General features: G+C 45.5%; 1 protein-coding gene across 3 annotated transcripts in view; it reads left to right on the top strand.

Moving 5' to 3' along the window:
* Positions 1-16006, top strand: part of SHROOM3 (shroom family member 3) — a 152911-nt gene that overhangs the window by 45995 nt on the left and 90910 nt on the right. The window contains exon 2 of one of the 3 annotated variants that reach the window (XM_009477183.2): positions 658-812. In XM_009477183.2, the coding sequence (XP_009475458.2) occupies positions 658-812 (155 nt within the window). Of the gene's footprint in view, positions 1-657; positions 813-12493; positions 12670-16006 lie in introns of those variants that run through there. The other 2 variants (XM_087737210.1, XM_087737215.1) reach the window with 2 other exon arrangements.

Genomic DNA, 16006 nt, shown 5'->3' with positions numbered 1-16006 from the left:
ACAATGTGCATGATGGACCATACAAAACAGAGGAAAGTGCCCTAGGATTCTCCTAGCTTTGCCACTACGTAGCCTTAAGCAAGCTGCTTACTTTCTCATAAAATTAAAATAGTTGTCTATTTTCTTTAAATCTCTAGCTGAAAAATCCTACAGAGGTGCTGCATGTCATTAACTACGTGCACCTATGCGCATCCGCGTTGTTGCTGGCCAGTAGGCAAGAAGCTGTTGTTAATCAGCCAGCTAGATCACGAAGAGAAGCTTGAACAAAAAAATCACATCCAAGCTCTTCTAATCCTGGCTCTGCCCTTGGGCTTGTGCCTCGGTGCTCTTACCAGGAGGCGTTCCGCGGTCGTTTTGCTGGCATTTACTGCTTCCAAATACCAAAGACTTTTCAGGCTTATTCAAAACAGCGCTTCTTGGCAGAATTAATTTGGCTGCCGATCCCTAGCTTCCATCTATCTGAAGTGTAGGGGAGGCAAGCAGAGACCTTTGAGGAAGCTGGCTGGCAAAGGGAGACAACATTTCTTAGTCAGAGAGCTGAGTTTGGGGCTGGTAGGCCTAATTCCCTCAACAGAAATGTATGCTCAGCTCTGCATGTGATAGCCAAACTGTGACAGGCATGCCTCACCATTTCTTTCTCCTCTCTTTCCCGTGCAGATCGAAGAGGGAGGTAAAGCGGACTCCCTGCCTTCCAAGCTGCAGGCTGGTGATGAAGTGGTGAACATCAATGAGGTGGAACTGAGCAGCTCCAGGAGAGAGGCCATCTCCCTGGTTAAAGGGTCCTACAAGAAACTGAAGCTGGTCGTCCGCAGGTAGGCAAGATCCAACACTCCTTCCCCCTCTCTCTCCTGCCCTGCAGGGTGTCACAGCCGTTCCCCTCACATCTCCAGCTGAAAGCCTATGACTCCGCCTGATCTTGGCAAAGGCCTTGTTTTAAGCACAGAGGCATGAACCCAAGGGCAAATGTTTGTTCTTTTCAGCCAACGTTTCTATGACTCCATTGTCACTGGTACCTCCAAGCGTGTGAAATACATATCCAAATCTCTTCCCCTGGTCCCCTGCCACATGACAATCCAGGATTCCTGTTCAGTGATTTACAAGCTGTCCCGTCTTCCTTCAAAGTGCTTGGGGCTCCCTGTGAAAGGGTGGCAGTTCTGTACATAGCTCTTGCCTCATTTGCTGCACGTTATCGCTGTTGCTGTGACAGCAGAAAGATTTCCACCGGCCTCAGCAAGATTTGGAGCTGTTTCATGTTTTGCAGGTGAGTGAGAGAGTGGCTGTGCTGACTGAGAGCAGTCTGACCGATGTTGTACTCGGGATGTCATCTAGGGGGAAGAGCGGCCATTTCAGCTGCATCTTTTGAGCAACAACCTCTGCGCTATCCCTGAATGAGTCCTCTCGCGCGTGTTCTATGTCGCCGTTTCCCTGGCTGTCAAAGGCCTGGTAGATGGTAATGAGTAGTGATGCCCGCGTGCTGGGTTTGACTGTGCTGAGCATAACTCAGCTAAGCAAATTGTGCTGATTCTCTTTGGTGACATGAATAATAAATATGTTTGTCTTAGGGTCAGGATACAGAACTTGAATCTTGAGGTTCATTTTGAATCAGAGATGTTTGGGTCTGGAATTTGGGGAAGGGGGGATTTAATACCTTGACAGAGATGCTTCCTGTATTTTTTTTACTGTGGGCATGTCCAAACATTTTTTTCTGTGCCGGTTAGGTGATAGCTGGTATCGCTTTATGGAATGCTCTGTCCTGAATTTCCACACTTAGCCAGAAAGGAATCTGGGTCAAGATCAGCATAGCTGAGGAGCTGTCATTAGCCAAACAAATGGTGTCAGTTTGGGTCACTAAGTTGGAACAAGTGACTACCATCTGAGCGGTGATGTCCAAGTAGGACAGGTATGAACAGCTCAGACACCCCCCTGCTCTCTGGAGTATATTTCGTGCTTTTGCTGGCTATATTCTGTTGTTTACCTAAAGCACCTTTAGGTACTGACAATCACCTTATGACAAATTCTTAATATTCGTATACAGAACTGTTAGATGGTTTGTGTAGCCATTGGGAGGATATTTGCAAAAGTAGTTCACTGCAGTTTGAGTGTTTTCCAAAAATAAATGGTTTTTCTTTAAGGCCCATGTAGATTGTGGTCCAACTGTATTGACTGAACAAAATGTTTAATTCAAACTAACTTAGCAAAATGGTGAAAATAGAACCCGTTTGTCACAGTTTAATTTCATTTTGCCGAGATGAACTAGTAAAATAACTGTTTGGTGTAAATTGAGAATTATTTCTGGCGTTTGATCTGTCCACCTAAGAGATAAGAAGAAAAGGAAAGAGGAAAAGATAGACAAGCAAACCTAAAGTCCCATTGGAGTTGTTTCATCCCAGACTTCCTCCTCTCCACTTCACTTAGATATTTTCATTAGCAGCACTTCTCCGGTGGAGACTAAAACCTGCTCATCTTGTGAAAAGCCCTTTTGCAGCCTACAAAGTGGAAAAAGTGCATTGGGAAGATCGGTTCCTGTGTGTCTCAAACCGGACACCAGGTGTGAATAAGCACTCTCTCTGCCTGGATATGTATGCGCGCGCACACAGATACATACGTGCGCACGTGCACGTATGTGTATGTATGTATGCATATATGTCTTTATAGACAGAGAAGTGTTGTACTCAAGGTCAGCAGTGTCATAGCCAGACCAAAATTCAGTAGCTCCTAATATTTCCTTGGGAGATGCCTGAATCACGGGACCACATCTCTTAGAAAGCTTTGTGGCCTCTTTCTTCAGGCTAAATGAGAAAATTAGCAACTATTTAATTGCCTTGACTAGTTTTTCACATGCAGTAGGAATCATGAGAGGCAGAGCAATCCCAGTGGGCATCTATCGCATGGTTCTCATTACAGTTGATGAGTTATTGAAAGAGGAGGTGGTCCACCTGTGCAAAAATCAACAATCAGCCAGCAGTGTTTTATGTTCCGAAATTACACTTCACAGTGTAACGTAATAGTTTCTCTCTCCATTATTTTTCAATTCCCAAGACCTTTTCACCTTTTCTTCTCGTTTTTAATGAGTGTGCAAGGGTATTTCATGTTTTCCTGGTTTGGAATACTATAGTGAACTTGAAGAAAATTTGGTTTGGAGCCTTTCATGGTTTCATTTCATCACCACTAGAAAGATCAAGCACATTAACTTTAAGAGCTATTACATTAACATACTATTCCCTTGCCAAGGTACTTCAGGCCCTCTGTGCATGTTTAAAGCTTAGTGACAATCCATAAACTTAGAACTGAAAAATTGCAATTAAGAGCTAAGAGCCCAGCCTTCAGTTCAGGTAATTTGACACAGTCCCAGCTGACCCTGCAGCGCTGGCCTGAAAGCAGCAAAAGGACAAAAATGTGAGGTCCTGACTGCTTTGCGGGCAGTGGGTCACAAGTTTTTCTGAATTCTCTCTGTCACCAAAGGTGGCAAGACTCAGCACTCTGGCCAGCTGGTGGCAAGGTAGAAGACAAAGATTTTGTCTGCAGTGCTAGAGGGAAAGTGGGTGAGAAGGGATAAAAGAAGGATCCCAGAGGAGAATGGTGAGAAAGAGGAAAGCAGCAAGGCGAAAGTGAGTTTCTGCATTAAATAAAAGCTTCCAACAATATGAAATGAAACGAGGCAGGATGCGAAAGAAACAAATCAAGGAAAGCAGCTCAGTACAGAACCTGAGCCGCGTGGAGCCTTCATCTCAGTTAGTGCGATGCTGCTGGGCAGGCAGCGTATCTGTGTGATGAAATGTGAACAAAGGTTTGCAAGCCAGACTTGAGGTAAAGCTACAGCACCAAGGGTGTGCAGATTATCTTTACCCCAAACATAATGGGTTTAGCCATTAAGGCTGGTAAAGGAAGCACTAGTGTGCTTGAGGTGCTGATTTTTGTAAATTGGCCATAATGATTTAATTGAAGTGGATTAGGGTTGCTTACTGCAAATACCAGCAGTCTGAAAACTCACTGACCAGTCATTTGTGACCTGAATTTTTAGTCTGTGATTTCAATATTCATGAGGGCTCTTGCTCAGGAGTGACACAAGCTCACACTGACGTGGACTTTACCCCTTCAAAGTCATACGCAAACAATAGCAAAGTCTGCTTGGTGTATGTGGTTTTGGTCCTTTCAAGGCATATTCAAGGTCAGCATGTTTTTGAAGGTTTGGTTGTTTGTTTTTCTAATTAAAAACTCAGGAGCTCTCTGTAACAGCGTGATGGTGACACCAGACATAGCAATGGACAGAAAGCACAGATGTTTTTATTCACACGTGTTGTAGTGAGACCATCAAACAGGACCAACAGAATACATTTGACCCGCTCCGTACACTTGTGTAGCCCACGTAGCGTACTCAGATTGCTATTTAATCTTGGTTTTTATTTTAGGACAAAGGTAAGCTTTTAGTACCAGTGGCAGCAGAGTGAGCCTCTACTCGTGTTACTAAGCAAAAATTGATGTTACAACACCTTGCTGGGTCTGTAGACAGGCTGATGCAATGATGGGTTATTTCCCTTGGAATGCCATCTGCCGAGTTCAGTACTGACGCATCACTGTCAGTCTTCATCAGTCTGTTATTGATCCGTTTAATGAAGGAAAAGAGTGGGAATAGTTGCAATGAAGGGAACGTGAAGGGAAAATCAGAGAAAACTCAATATGAGAGGAAAGACTACAATAAACAGAGATGAGAAAAATTACCTGTCTCACAAGGATACTTAATAAATATGAATGGCTATAAATAAATAACCAGTACCAGACTAGTTAGTGCATGAGGATCATAGTTTGCCTTTCACTCCTGTGCAAACGTCCTGCTGACATCAGGGAGGAACTTGCAGTAGGAGACACCTGTAAAGCTGTGAATTTATACGCTTTCTGCTTCCTTGCTCATGGCCTTACAGTAGGGCAGAGGCAGAGAATGACCAGAGGAGCCCTAGTGTTAAGTAAATACTGTGCCCATTCCCTAAGACGATCCTTGTTTGGGAGATAACTGCTAAATGATTTTTCATGGATGCTCTCTAGCTGCATTTTGTTTGTCTCATCCTCAGCTCGGGAGCCTTCAGTGGTAGTTTTCAAACGTTCAGCTTTCTCTGCTTCTTTAACAGGGCAGCTCATATGTAACTTGTTTAAAAGGCTGTTCCTAAACCAGTTCCTTTCTTCTGCCCATTCCTTGCTACCTCCCTGTACTTGTTTTGCCCATTCATTTCCAGGACAAGGGACTCAGACAGGTATGGATTTGTTCATTCCTGTAGACCTCAGGTCTGCAACTGGTGTGCTATGAGGAAGCTTGCTGAGACTTCACACTTCATTGTGCTGAAGGCAGAATAAGCCAGAGTAAGATGTATTCCCTGCATCTCGGGGAATTACAGAGCCTTATTGAGCGTACCTTGGGTGCACTTCCCAGTCCCTGCTAAGTTGAGTTACGATTTCCTGCCTCACGTACCCTGCTGCTGGTATCTTTTGTGTGGTGGATTTAGCTTGCTGGTCTGCTCTAGTCCTTTTTCTGCCATCTGATTCTTAAGACGTTTAGAGTTGCACAACAAAATTACCTGTTTTCTCTTCCCCTGCTTTTTAATACAGGGCTTTTCAGGACACTTTCCTCTGCTGGCCCAGAAGAAATCACATTCGTTTTTCATTCTGATATATTTCATGCCTGAGCAATCAGGCAAAAAGTGTTCAGCCCTGTTAGCCAGGTCGAATTGCCACAGGTAAACTGAGTGGGGGGAACAGCCTTTAAAATTATCACCGGGCAGAGACAAGATAGTATTGCGCTACAGGGAAGAGCAAACAAGTATCGCTCCACTGGTGACAGGCTGTGGGAGGGAGCCAAGAAGCTAGGTCCTCAGAAAAGAGGTCTCCGCAAGTATTTCCCGTGATAGTCTTCAGTATGTCCATATCACTGCTGGTGACAAACGTCTCTCGCTGTGGGTATGAGCAGAACCAGTCCCATCAAGCCTGAGGAATCCGCAGGCTGATGCTGGGGAGATCTTTTTGCTCACAGGTTGCCAATTTGGGAACAGTAGGTGTGAATCACTACGAGAAACTGGAGAGACCAGTCTGTTTAAATTTGTAGCGGGAGGCTTGTCTACTGTCCTCAGCAAACTACCTTAGATAGTTTTTGATAGTCAGTTGATCTTTAACCAGCTGGAGGAGACTGGGTGTTTGAAAGCTAAAGCTACAAGCCACAGAAATAAGGCTTAGTTGTTTAATTGTGAAAGACGGGTTATTTTTTCCAACTTGTTTTTTTCTGTCGCTTCCTCTCCAACTTCAGTATCTAAGCAGAGTTGGGTGCAATTAAAAAAAGACCCAGGCCTTTTCAGTGGCATCAGTTCGATCGAATTGTGTTGTGCATGCTTGTGTCAGCTGAAGATAAGGCTCGAAATGTGGGCATTGCCTTGTCGGCTTTACAGCGACCGCAGTGGCCTACAGCAGTTGCCAAAAATAGACTTTTCCACAGGTCAGTAAGCAAGAATGGCTGTCAGAGCGTCACACTGTTTACATAGTTTTACATTCAACATGTTCGTAACAGCAGCAATTAGATCGCTGAGGCATGATGGCAAATGTAGCTGTTCTGCAAATATCATGCTGAAGGGAGCCACAGTCACAGGGACAACAACTCTCAGACACCCTTTCTAACACAAACACTGTTTGAACTAAGGCCTCCTACAAGCCATTCCTTAGAGTTGCTGTGGCATTCACCGTTGCCTGGCGCAGGGAGGGCAGAGGTGAAAACATGAAGTCATTCTTGTTGAGACGCCAGTATGTTGTGAAGTGAGCTTGCCACGGGCAGTTCGGTCCGTGTCCTCGGTGGGTGTAAAGCAGCTCCGTGGACTTGAATGGAGCTCGGATGAGTTACCTCAGGTCAGAATTTGGTCCTTTGATTCTTTAAACTCTTGGATCCATCATCACTCTTGGTTAATGAATGCAAAGCTCTATTAAAATTTGCTAGTGGAACAGCAAGTAAAAATTTTCTGCAGAGAATTACCAATGTTTTAGGCCATTGCTCTGTACGCGCTGCCATGCAGGGGTCCTTCTGGGGTGTTGTTTTTAGTGTTCAGGCCAGTACATAGGTTCTGACTTGGGACGTGAGGGGCTCTGATGGCGACACTTGCGTTTGCAGAGCCAGTGAGATTGTGTGAAGTATGAATCTCAAAAGAGCTGTGGTCTAAAGCAAAACCGCATGCCTCCAAGACGTGCAACATGTGTGTTCCTAGCATATATCTGATCGTACAGATACGACCGACCATAGGAAGCCTTTTCAAGTATTATTTATATGGTATATACAATGTTATATCAAAGATGAAGTACATTCAGTTCCTATAGCATACAGTTGCCCTAACATCTTGTTGTGCTCTTGAGGCTCGAGGCACGCAAGCTTAGTGCTTCTGAGACCACCGCAGTAAAAGCCACCCATCAGCCTTGTTCTTCTCCAAAGCCGCCCGTGAACGTACAAATCCGCAGTAGCTTGAATGGGGATCTGATGTTTTGGGCTTGGTGCTAGCCATTACCATCGAGATAGATACTGCAATTAAAGTACGTGGCTGCCGCTGCTCCCGATACCTACTAACAGCTTTACTAACAAACAGCTTTACCTGTCCCAAGGGCGTGCGTTTGCCCAGTTCGCATGGTATGTTTTATGTAAAGGGAAGGACGTTTGACTGTATCATCTGTCGCTTTCTGGGGCAGCTCTGTAGTGAGGTGTAAGTAAACAAAGAGGTACAAACATAGCAAAGATCAGTATTCCAGGCAGTTGATGTTCTGTTTTCAGTGTTAGTGGTCGGTGGTTTGTGTCTGCCGCAAGTTTAGCCGTGCCTGCAATTCTTTTCCATCTCAAAGAGCCTTAGGCTAAAAATACGAGTCAAATAAAGGAGGAGTGGGGATAGAAAACATTATCCTCATTTTCCTGTTGTGCTAAAAACTGTATAAAAAGAAAGGATTAAGCTTATCCTTGGCTATAACTGTAATCTGCGTGTTCGTTTTCATGCTTCCCTACAGATTCCCCGCATCACTTGGGTTACTCGGCTTATTCTCTTGGCACATCCCTGTCCCCGGGCCCCCTTGTCTGAACGGTGAGGCCTGGGGGCAATGCTGGTAGGAGAAGCATGCTACAGTCCTGAGAGCGGGCGTGTCAGGGGGAAGCTGGCTAATTCAGGCGCTGAGCCGACTGAGAATTCATTCACCCAGGGATACACCCCCTGGAAATACCAGCCCTGTGGCAGACGAAAACCTGCTGCTAAGTGCCAGGGGCCATCTCACGCTTACGCAGTCGCTGCACTGCAAACGGCTGGGGCTGGGAAGATGTTGGACCTCTGGTTATATTAGTTCTGCTCTTATCCTCTTCTTGATGTGTCTGCTTTCAGGTGCTGTCAGGGAGAAGATGCTGGGCTACATGGGCCTCTGCTCTGCCACAGCACAGCCAGTGTTATGCTTTCAGACAAATCTGGTTCTAATCAACTTATTTAAAGACCTCAAGATCAGGCAATTAAACCCAGACATCCCGAATACTTACACCTATGCCATAGCTACAAAGTTGGTCTTCTTTCGGCAGCAAATTGCTATAACTAAGGCTTTAAAAAAAAACAAGGGCAAAAAGTCTTCCACTCTACCTGATAAATGACCCTATCGAAGTGTCGAAGTGTGGGAGGAAGATGTCAGTACGACCGACATCTGAGGCTCAGAGCCGATTCGAGCCCATGGAAATCGGTGGAAAGATTCCCACAGACTCAAAGAGGCTTTGGCTCAGACCCTCGCTGAGCAGTGTTTTCCCCTAGAGAGAGGGGAAGCTGCTGGCATTTTTACAAAAAGCCAAGTGCCAACACAATTCTTCAAAGAACTCTGTGGACTAATCCTTTCCTCTTATGACACTAATGTAATTTTATGTCATATTTGACAGCGTGCCAAAAAATTGCATCGAATAAATCCAAGTTTTGTGAATGAAATTAATTAGAATAGGCATTGGCTCATGCCCCACTCTGCAGCGAGGCAGGAGCATGTTTCCAAAGAGCTGCTATGCGGTACGGTTATTTTTTTGTTCAGTGATGATGACTGGGGGAACGGGAGAAAGGAAGGTTTCGTGCACATGGAATTTTTAAGACTGACAGCTGGAGAGGCCAAAGCTGGCATTAGCACCGGTAGAGGGCTGGCAGGGTGGTCTTGTGACTCGCGCTCTTGTACGTTCGGTTGTGAACCCTTCCACAGCTTTCCGGTGTGCCCTTGGTCACGTCTCCTTGTTTCTTGGCCCTCCGTCTGCCGGGTGTCACTGATGCTCTGTTGCGTGAGATCTTGGGACAGGGAAGGGGTCTTTTAAAATGCATCTTTTTAACACTCAAAAAACGAGCCTTCAGTTGGAGTCTTAGATGAAGAGACAGCTCCTCCGCTGATGCCAACGGGTGCGACCAGCCAAAGCCCATCAGGGTCCTGACCCGTTGTTCGTACAGTATTTCCGAGGCCCGTACAGCCTGTTCCCAGGTAAGGAAAGGCTTTAAAATTTGCCTGTGCGTTGGCTCAAACTGGTAAGTCTTTAACTCTCTCAAACATGAGTATTTTCATTAGAGGAGTTTTCTGTGCATTCATCAAAATGTTTGCAGTTCCTATCTTGATAAGAAGGGTCAATGCGAAACACAAGGCAGACAGCTAAGAGGTGAACAGAATTTAGTTTTGAAATCACTGGCAATAGGCTTACTGTCTAGGATTTAATCAGCTACAGCTTAGGACTGCCAGGCTTTTAGGAAATTTCCCACAGTGAGTAGTAAACGTGAAGAAGATCTAGATACGATTTTTGAAAAAAAAAAAGATGTAGGCCACTGATGGGGACAGTGGGAAAGTGCCTTGGAAAAAAAATACCAACCACCATAATGCGTTATCCTATATGGGACATTAAAGACTGACCTCTCACCTGAAACTGCATTAGAAACACAGCGATTTCTAGCCACTGCCACTCTGCATTAGCTGCTTCTTTCAGCAAATGCATTTGGATTAGTTTGCCTTCTTCAGGCAATAATCAAACTGGGGTTTGATTTGTCAGAAAGTGACACTGGAAAAGCTGGGAAATCTCTGCCAGCGCCGTACAAAGTGCTTTTTAGGGTGTGAATCGCCTTCTTTTGGAATTTCCTGAGGATTAAGTTGGAGCTGGATCGGATCACGATAGTTTGAAAACTCGAACAAACAAGCGTGTGTTCTCCGACTGATCTGTGCCCTGCTCCTCTATCTCTGATTGTGTCTAGGCTGACCTTTAGTCGATAGGGCAAATACCTGGACTTGCGCGAGGTTCTGGTTACCTGCACAGGTGCAAAGGGCTGCAGGATGACGGCGTCACAGGGCAGCTGCAGGGGGAGAACTGAGAAAAACTGCATTTCGTCATCTTTGTCGTAAGAAGCTCCAGTTGCATGGCTTTAATTTCAAGAGCTGACTGTAAATATTGATTGATAAGGGGTTTGTTAGTTGCACGGCATTGATATGTGCTGATGTATACATATCCTTAGCCGGGTTAAATATTTATTTTGCTCAGCTACCCTAGTTACCCAGGAATATAAAACAATTTCTCAAAAATGTTTCTGTGCTTTTCCTGCTTGATCCAAGGTTTCCTCTGAAAGGGAGGTGGGGTCAGGAAAGGCTAATGAACACTAACGTAATCCTACTGATATAAATTGAGTTTGCCTGGATTTACTTCAGTAAAACAGACGTTAGGGTGTAGTGGTCACTGTAATTACTTTACATTTTTTCATGAATGGACTTGTATGGGTCATCCAGATCCCTTGGTATTGTTTCTCCCTTGTGGCTGGATAAATGGAATATCTCAGTCAAAAGAATAATGAAGAGCAGAAACTGCACAGACAGTATCAAATGGCCTTTTATATGCACGAATCTTCCTGTTTGGAGCGAAAGGCAGCCTCACTCACTTGCACAAATGCAGGTGGACAAAGAGCATTCATGTGTCTGCACCTGGCCAAAACACTGGCTACGCCAATAGCTCTGGAATATAGATTTCCCCCCCCCCCCCCATACCCCTTTCTTCATCTTTCTGCCTGCTTTGACTTTGGTATTAGAAAGGAGACAGGGTTGGTCTTCAGGACATGTATGCAAAACATTTTCATGGAGTTTATGCCTGCATAAGTACACCATAACTTTTTTTTTTCTATTAAAGAATGCCTTAGCTAATTAAAATCAGAAATATTAGTTTTAAAATACATCTTTCAGACACTGAAAAGAACCAGTTAGCTCAGAGTTACTTCTTAGTCTTCTGTGTTTACCAGGCTTTTAAAAATTATTGCTCTCGTGAAGTGAAATTGCAAGAGGAGAATGGAGGCACTAAGTGCCATCCTCTGTCTCGGGGAGACGGGAAACTCCTCCAGGATGCTGGTGTTGGGCCTGGGGCGCTGGGTTTGGTTCCTCCTGCTGACAGATATTTTTATGTGGCATTACTCCTTATACTCACCTCCCTTCTAAAAGGGAGATACAGCTCTCCTGCCTGTAGGGTGTCAGGAAGTTAACCGCACTGAAGAGGATGATGTATTCAGACTCTTGAAGTAAAGGGGATGTTGAAGGTGGAGAAAGTATGGTAAGACTCCATAGGGTGAGACTGGGAATAACATGTGTTTCGATCTAACAGCCTGACTGGGAAAAAAAATATTTAGGGTGAAATGGAAGTGAAATCGTATGTTTCGTTTGGCCTGAAATGAAATGTTTTGCTCCCTGTAGGAAAAGCCTGTTAATTTAATATATGTAACGTATATTTAATGTATGTTTTCAGCATTCTCTTGGATGCTAAGGCAGCCTGGCTGCAGAGAAGGGAACTGAACCTCCCTAGTTGCATCAGGCTGCCATCCTCTGTATCAGGATGGGTCCAGTGTGATGAGGGCCACATACTTTTCTGTGCTATTCCCATGAACTTCGTACAGAGCCACGTGCCCAGGGCCTTCTCCTCTGCCAGGGCTCACGCCTGGTGCTTTGGCGCAGGAGAAGAGGCAGTGGGACCCACAGAGCTGACGGCTGGCAGAAGGGAACCGTTGTGGGCATCATTTTCAACCCTGAACCCGCAGTCGGATTACTGTGCCCTAACTTGTGGGCCAGTGAGCAACAGAGACTGATGTCCCTGCTACACTTCTCCTCCACTGTGGGTTTTTACCCCCCACTCTCACTTCCAGTTATTTTTTGCAAATGAACTTTGAATGGTGACTTTCAAGAGGAACAAGAAATAATTCCTGGCTGGCTGAAAACACTTCTTCATTGAATTTTTGTTCTTTTCTCCTCTCTCCCTCAAAAACTCAGTGTTAATTATAAGAGGGGGCCAACCACCAATCTGCTGGGAGTCAGGACAGAGCTGACTGGCACTTTCACTCAGCAAATTTCCCCTTTCCTCACGGTCTCTGCGCCTGTCTGTCAGGCCTGCTGACGACTGCTTGGTAGGAGGGCAGTAATCTGAGCTGCCTCTGCTGAGCAAACCTCCTGCTTTTTACTGCGGGATTAGTCCGGAGGTGCCTCTGTGCACAGCACCTGTATCTGCAACTTGTTATCTTAATCGCTATGCTCTTGTTTCTCCACTTTCCGAGGCGGTAGTGCCATTCCCTCCTCCGAGGACTGCGCTCGCCAAATGGCAGGCTGCCTCCGCCGCAAGGATGGGAATACCTGAGACTTGGTCTTGTGTCTCAAAAGGTAAGCAGCCTCTCAACAGCTACAGCGAAGCAATCCGGGCACGGCTTTGTGCCTGTGGAGGCAGTCGGACCTCGCGGCATGGCTTTGGGAGAGGGAGGACAGGAGTCTTAAGGACCCTGTTGGTCCTAAACGTCATGAGCATCATAAACTTCAGAGCAAGTGAGTGTCCAGACAATGCCATGGGGGATTTTTCAGCTGCTGTTGTAAGCGAGCTCACAGCAAACGGGCAGCCAGTGCCGCGCCGCTGCTCAGGTTCTGTCACTGGTGAAGCTTTTGAGTGGTGTAAGCAAATCTATTGGGCTTTAGGCTAGAAAAGTGCCAGAAGCTTGCAGGAGAGGTGAACTTCTGAGAGCCTCCGGACTTGTACGGCATGTTTAAGGCCATTCCCTCCCTTGGTGTCAAAGGGTGCTAATAATAATGCCATGCATTTGGGATGCTGAGTCTCATGAGCAGAGGGTCTGACTCACATACACACCACAATCTGTTGGGTGCATTTTACAGTTTTATAGTCTGTAAGAGTCTCTGCTCCAGTAAGTGGCACTCTTTTTGGCCTTCACCTTTTACAATTTGAGACTTGTTTAAAGTAAGTGTCAAACCAGGCCAACGCTTGGCATCAATGTTTCATACAGATGGGCTAGCCGTACAGTCTGGCGTATATTTGTGTTTGATTAATAAGGAAACATTGCAGATAGCAGAAAGAGAATGTGAAAGAGACTGATTCTTAAGAGATGGCAATCAGTATAGCTCCAGTATGAGCCTGCACAAGTTTACATTTGTTGGAGACCTGTCATATATTATACACACCTATACGCCCTTTTAGATTGGTTGTGAATCATAAAGCTAAGTTCATTGAACTTTGATTTTGGTTATTTCCTGAGACATTAACTCCTTTAGTAAACCCATTAACTGATCTTTAAACTCATTACCTGCTTCATTGCTATTAGGATATCTTTAACTTTAGGTTTGTTTGGGATTTTTTTTTTTTTTTTGTGAATATGGACCAAGCCTTTAGCTGTGCGCTTCAGCTGAAATTGTTGTAACTGTGGTTTTTCTACAATGCAGTGATCCAGTCTGTTTAGTGAAAGTTGGCAGTGCGGGTGAAAGCAAGTTGAAGTGGTGCTGGTGGAATATTGGGCTCTGTGTCCCTGTGTACGTAAAATGGAGTAATTTTTGGCTGTAGGTTATCTGCTTAAGAAAATCAACTTGAAACAGCCTGCTCTGAAGTACAAATGCAGCCACAACTTGTGAGCGCAGCACACTGCCTTGCCTAATATGCACTCCTTATTCCAATACTTAAAGAACAGGGAGATTTTGACAATAAAACTAGAACTGGTTAGAGTAGCAAATTCCCAGTCACTTTAGATTGCCCCAGCACCCTGCGGTGCACCCTCAGGTGCAGCCTGATGCCTGCACGGGTGGGCATGTTCCCAGGCTGCAGTGATGTGAGGAACCTCCTGTCCTGGGCTGGAGGACCCGTGTACGCGCACCGCGAGGCCGCAGGGAGCTCTGCAAAGGACGGTGTCAGCTCTTCCCCACTTGCATCTCTCACGTGCTGTGACGCTCTCCTGAGGAGGACTGAAGGCAGGCAGTACTGCAAACAAAACGTTCAGCTAGAAGTTACTGTGGACAATCATATATGGGCAAGGGATTAGCTTGGGTCCTCATCCACTACCTGCTTGAGTGATTTGACATCTCCTGTGGTCTTCATGTCAGGTTGTAGAGGAGCCAGACATATTTCTTCCTGGGAACAATTTGAGCAGAGCGATTCAGTGCTCTGTAGTATACAACGTGAAGAAAGGTGTTGTACGTAGCATCTGGAATTTGAAGAGATGCCTGAATTAAAGGGATTTGGTTGTCGCCTCCTTCAAGTGAATTGAAAAAATCGTCTAGGCGTGATGTTACTGTTTTCTCTGGTCTGTTTTGTAGTCTCTTAAAGATAAGTCTTTCTGAAGCCTTCAAAGGGTTAAAGGCAATACCTCGTAGAAACCCAAGTGGCTGAAGAAGTACCAGATATTAACATTTACCTCAGTTGCCAAAGCCTGGACATTTCTTTCTGCTTTTTAGAAATTACTGCCTGCAGGGACCATTTAACAATAAATCATAGCAACTTGGCTGTTAGAGGGCAACCCATGTGCATAGGCACTAAAGGGCTGTGCCAGCATCTCCTTTGTTCAATAAAAGTAACAGCAGGAATTTGATTAAAGACTGATAGAAAAGAGAGGGAGAGAGAGGGAGAAACATAGGAAAGATTAAAGAAAGAGCGAGCCACCTGGAAACTTCATTCCTCCTTTATTTCTAACTTAAGCTCATAAATACCAAATCTAAACCATTGTATGTGTGAGAGGGAGGGAAAATTTCCTGCATGCCTGCACAGAAAAGACTGCACATGCAGACGCAGAAACCGACTTTTAGCAAAAGTCATACCCTTTTTTCAAACTTCATACTTGCTCCTTGTCTGCATCAGAAGAAAAACCAAGCAGAAAATAACTCTATCCTCCGGTGCTTTGCAAGGACAACGTTTAGGAGGGTCAGGCAAGTCACAACCATAAAGGAGAGCGGTGTGAAGGATTTTGGCTGGACCTGCTGATGAGCAGCGAGCGCGTTTCCCAGGCTGCCTCGGAGCAGCCCTGCAGCTCAGCACAATGCAGATGGCCAGCTGCACACGTCCAGCGCCGCTCTTCGTGGTTAGCCTAAAGCATCTGCCGCTTTGTCTCCATCGTTGGTGTAACCCCCTGCCCCCAAAAAAAGAAGAAAAAACCAGTGACTCCAGCAGCCAAATGCAAATAAGCCCCAAAGAGCCCTCTTACGTGTGATCAGCAAGCGACAGGCAAATCACATTCACATTCCTTACCGCAGAGCCAACGTGTCTGTTGTTTGGGTTTAGGAGACCAGAAGAGTACGATTAAGTGTCAAACGTGCGTGCGGGAGTGATGGCGGATTGACTTTTCTTTAGCCTGGTTGTGCCCCGGGAGCTGGGAAGGCTTTGCTGTGCGGCTGGAGGCACGCTTTGGATTTGGCAGGGCGCAGAGAGGGAGGCTGAGACCAGGAACTCCCCAGCAGTGAGGAATTCTCAACAAGGTTTTGCATGTTTTGGAGGCTCTTGCAGGTAATCTTGCCCTACACTAGACTAGATGGAGCAGCAAGGCAGAATGCTGTACCTGGAGTTCGTTGCTGCTGCTTCTGGTGTCTCTCTTCTATACAGCTGGACACCTCTGCTGCTTAAATCATGCTTTTCCCCACCCGCTACTTCTCTTACTCCATCTTTACATTGTTTTCCCTCTGCACACTTTCTCTCGCACTTTTTAGCTGTTAATAACATCTGTTAGACAGTGAATCC

The sequence above is a fragment of the Nipponia nippon genome, unplaced genomic scaffold, assembly GCF_047370975.1.
Source record: "Nipponia nippon isolate SJK-2023a ecotype South Korea unplaced genomic scaffold, ASM4737097v1 scaffold_6, whole genome shotgun sequence".
Taxonomy (NCBI): domain Eukaryota; kingdom Metazoa; phylum Chordata; class Aves; order Pelecaniformes; family Threskiornithidae; genus Nipponia; species Nipponia nippon.
This window is presented reverse-complemented; position numbering and strand designations above follow the sequence as displayed.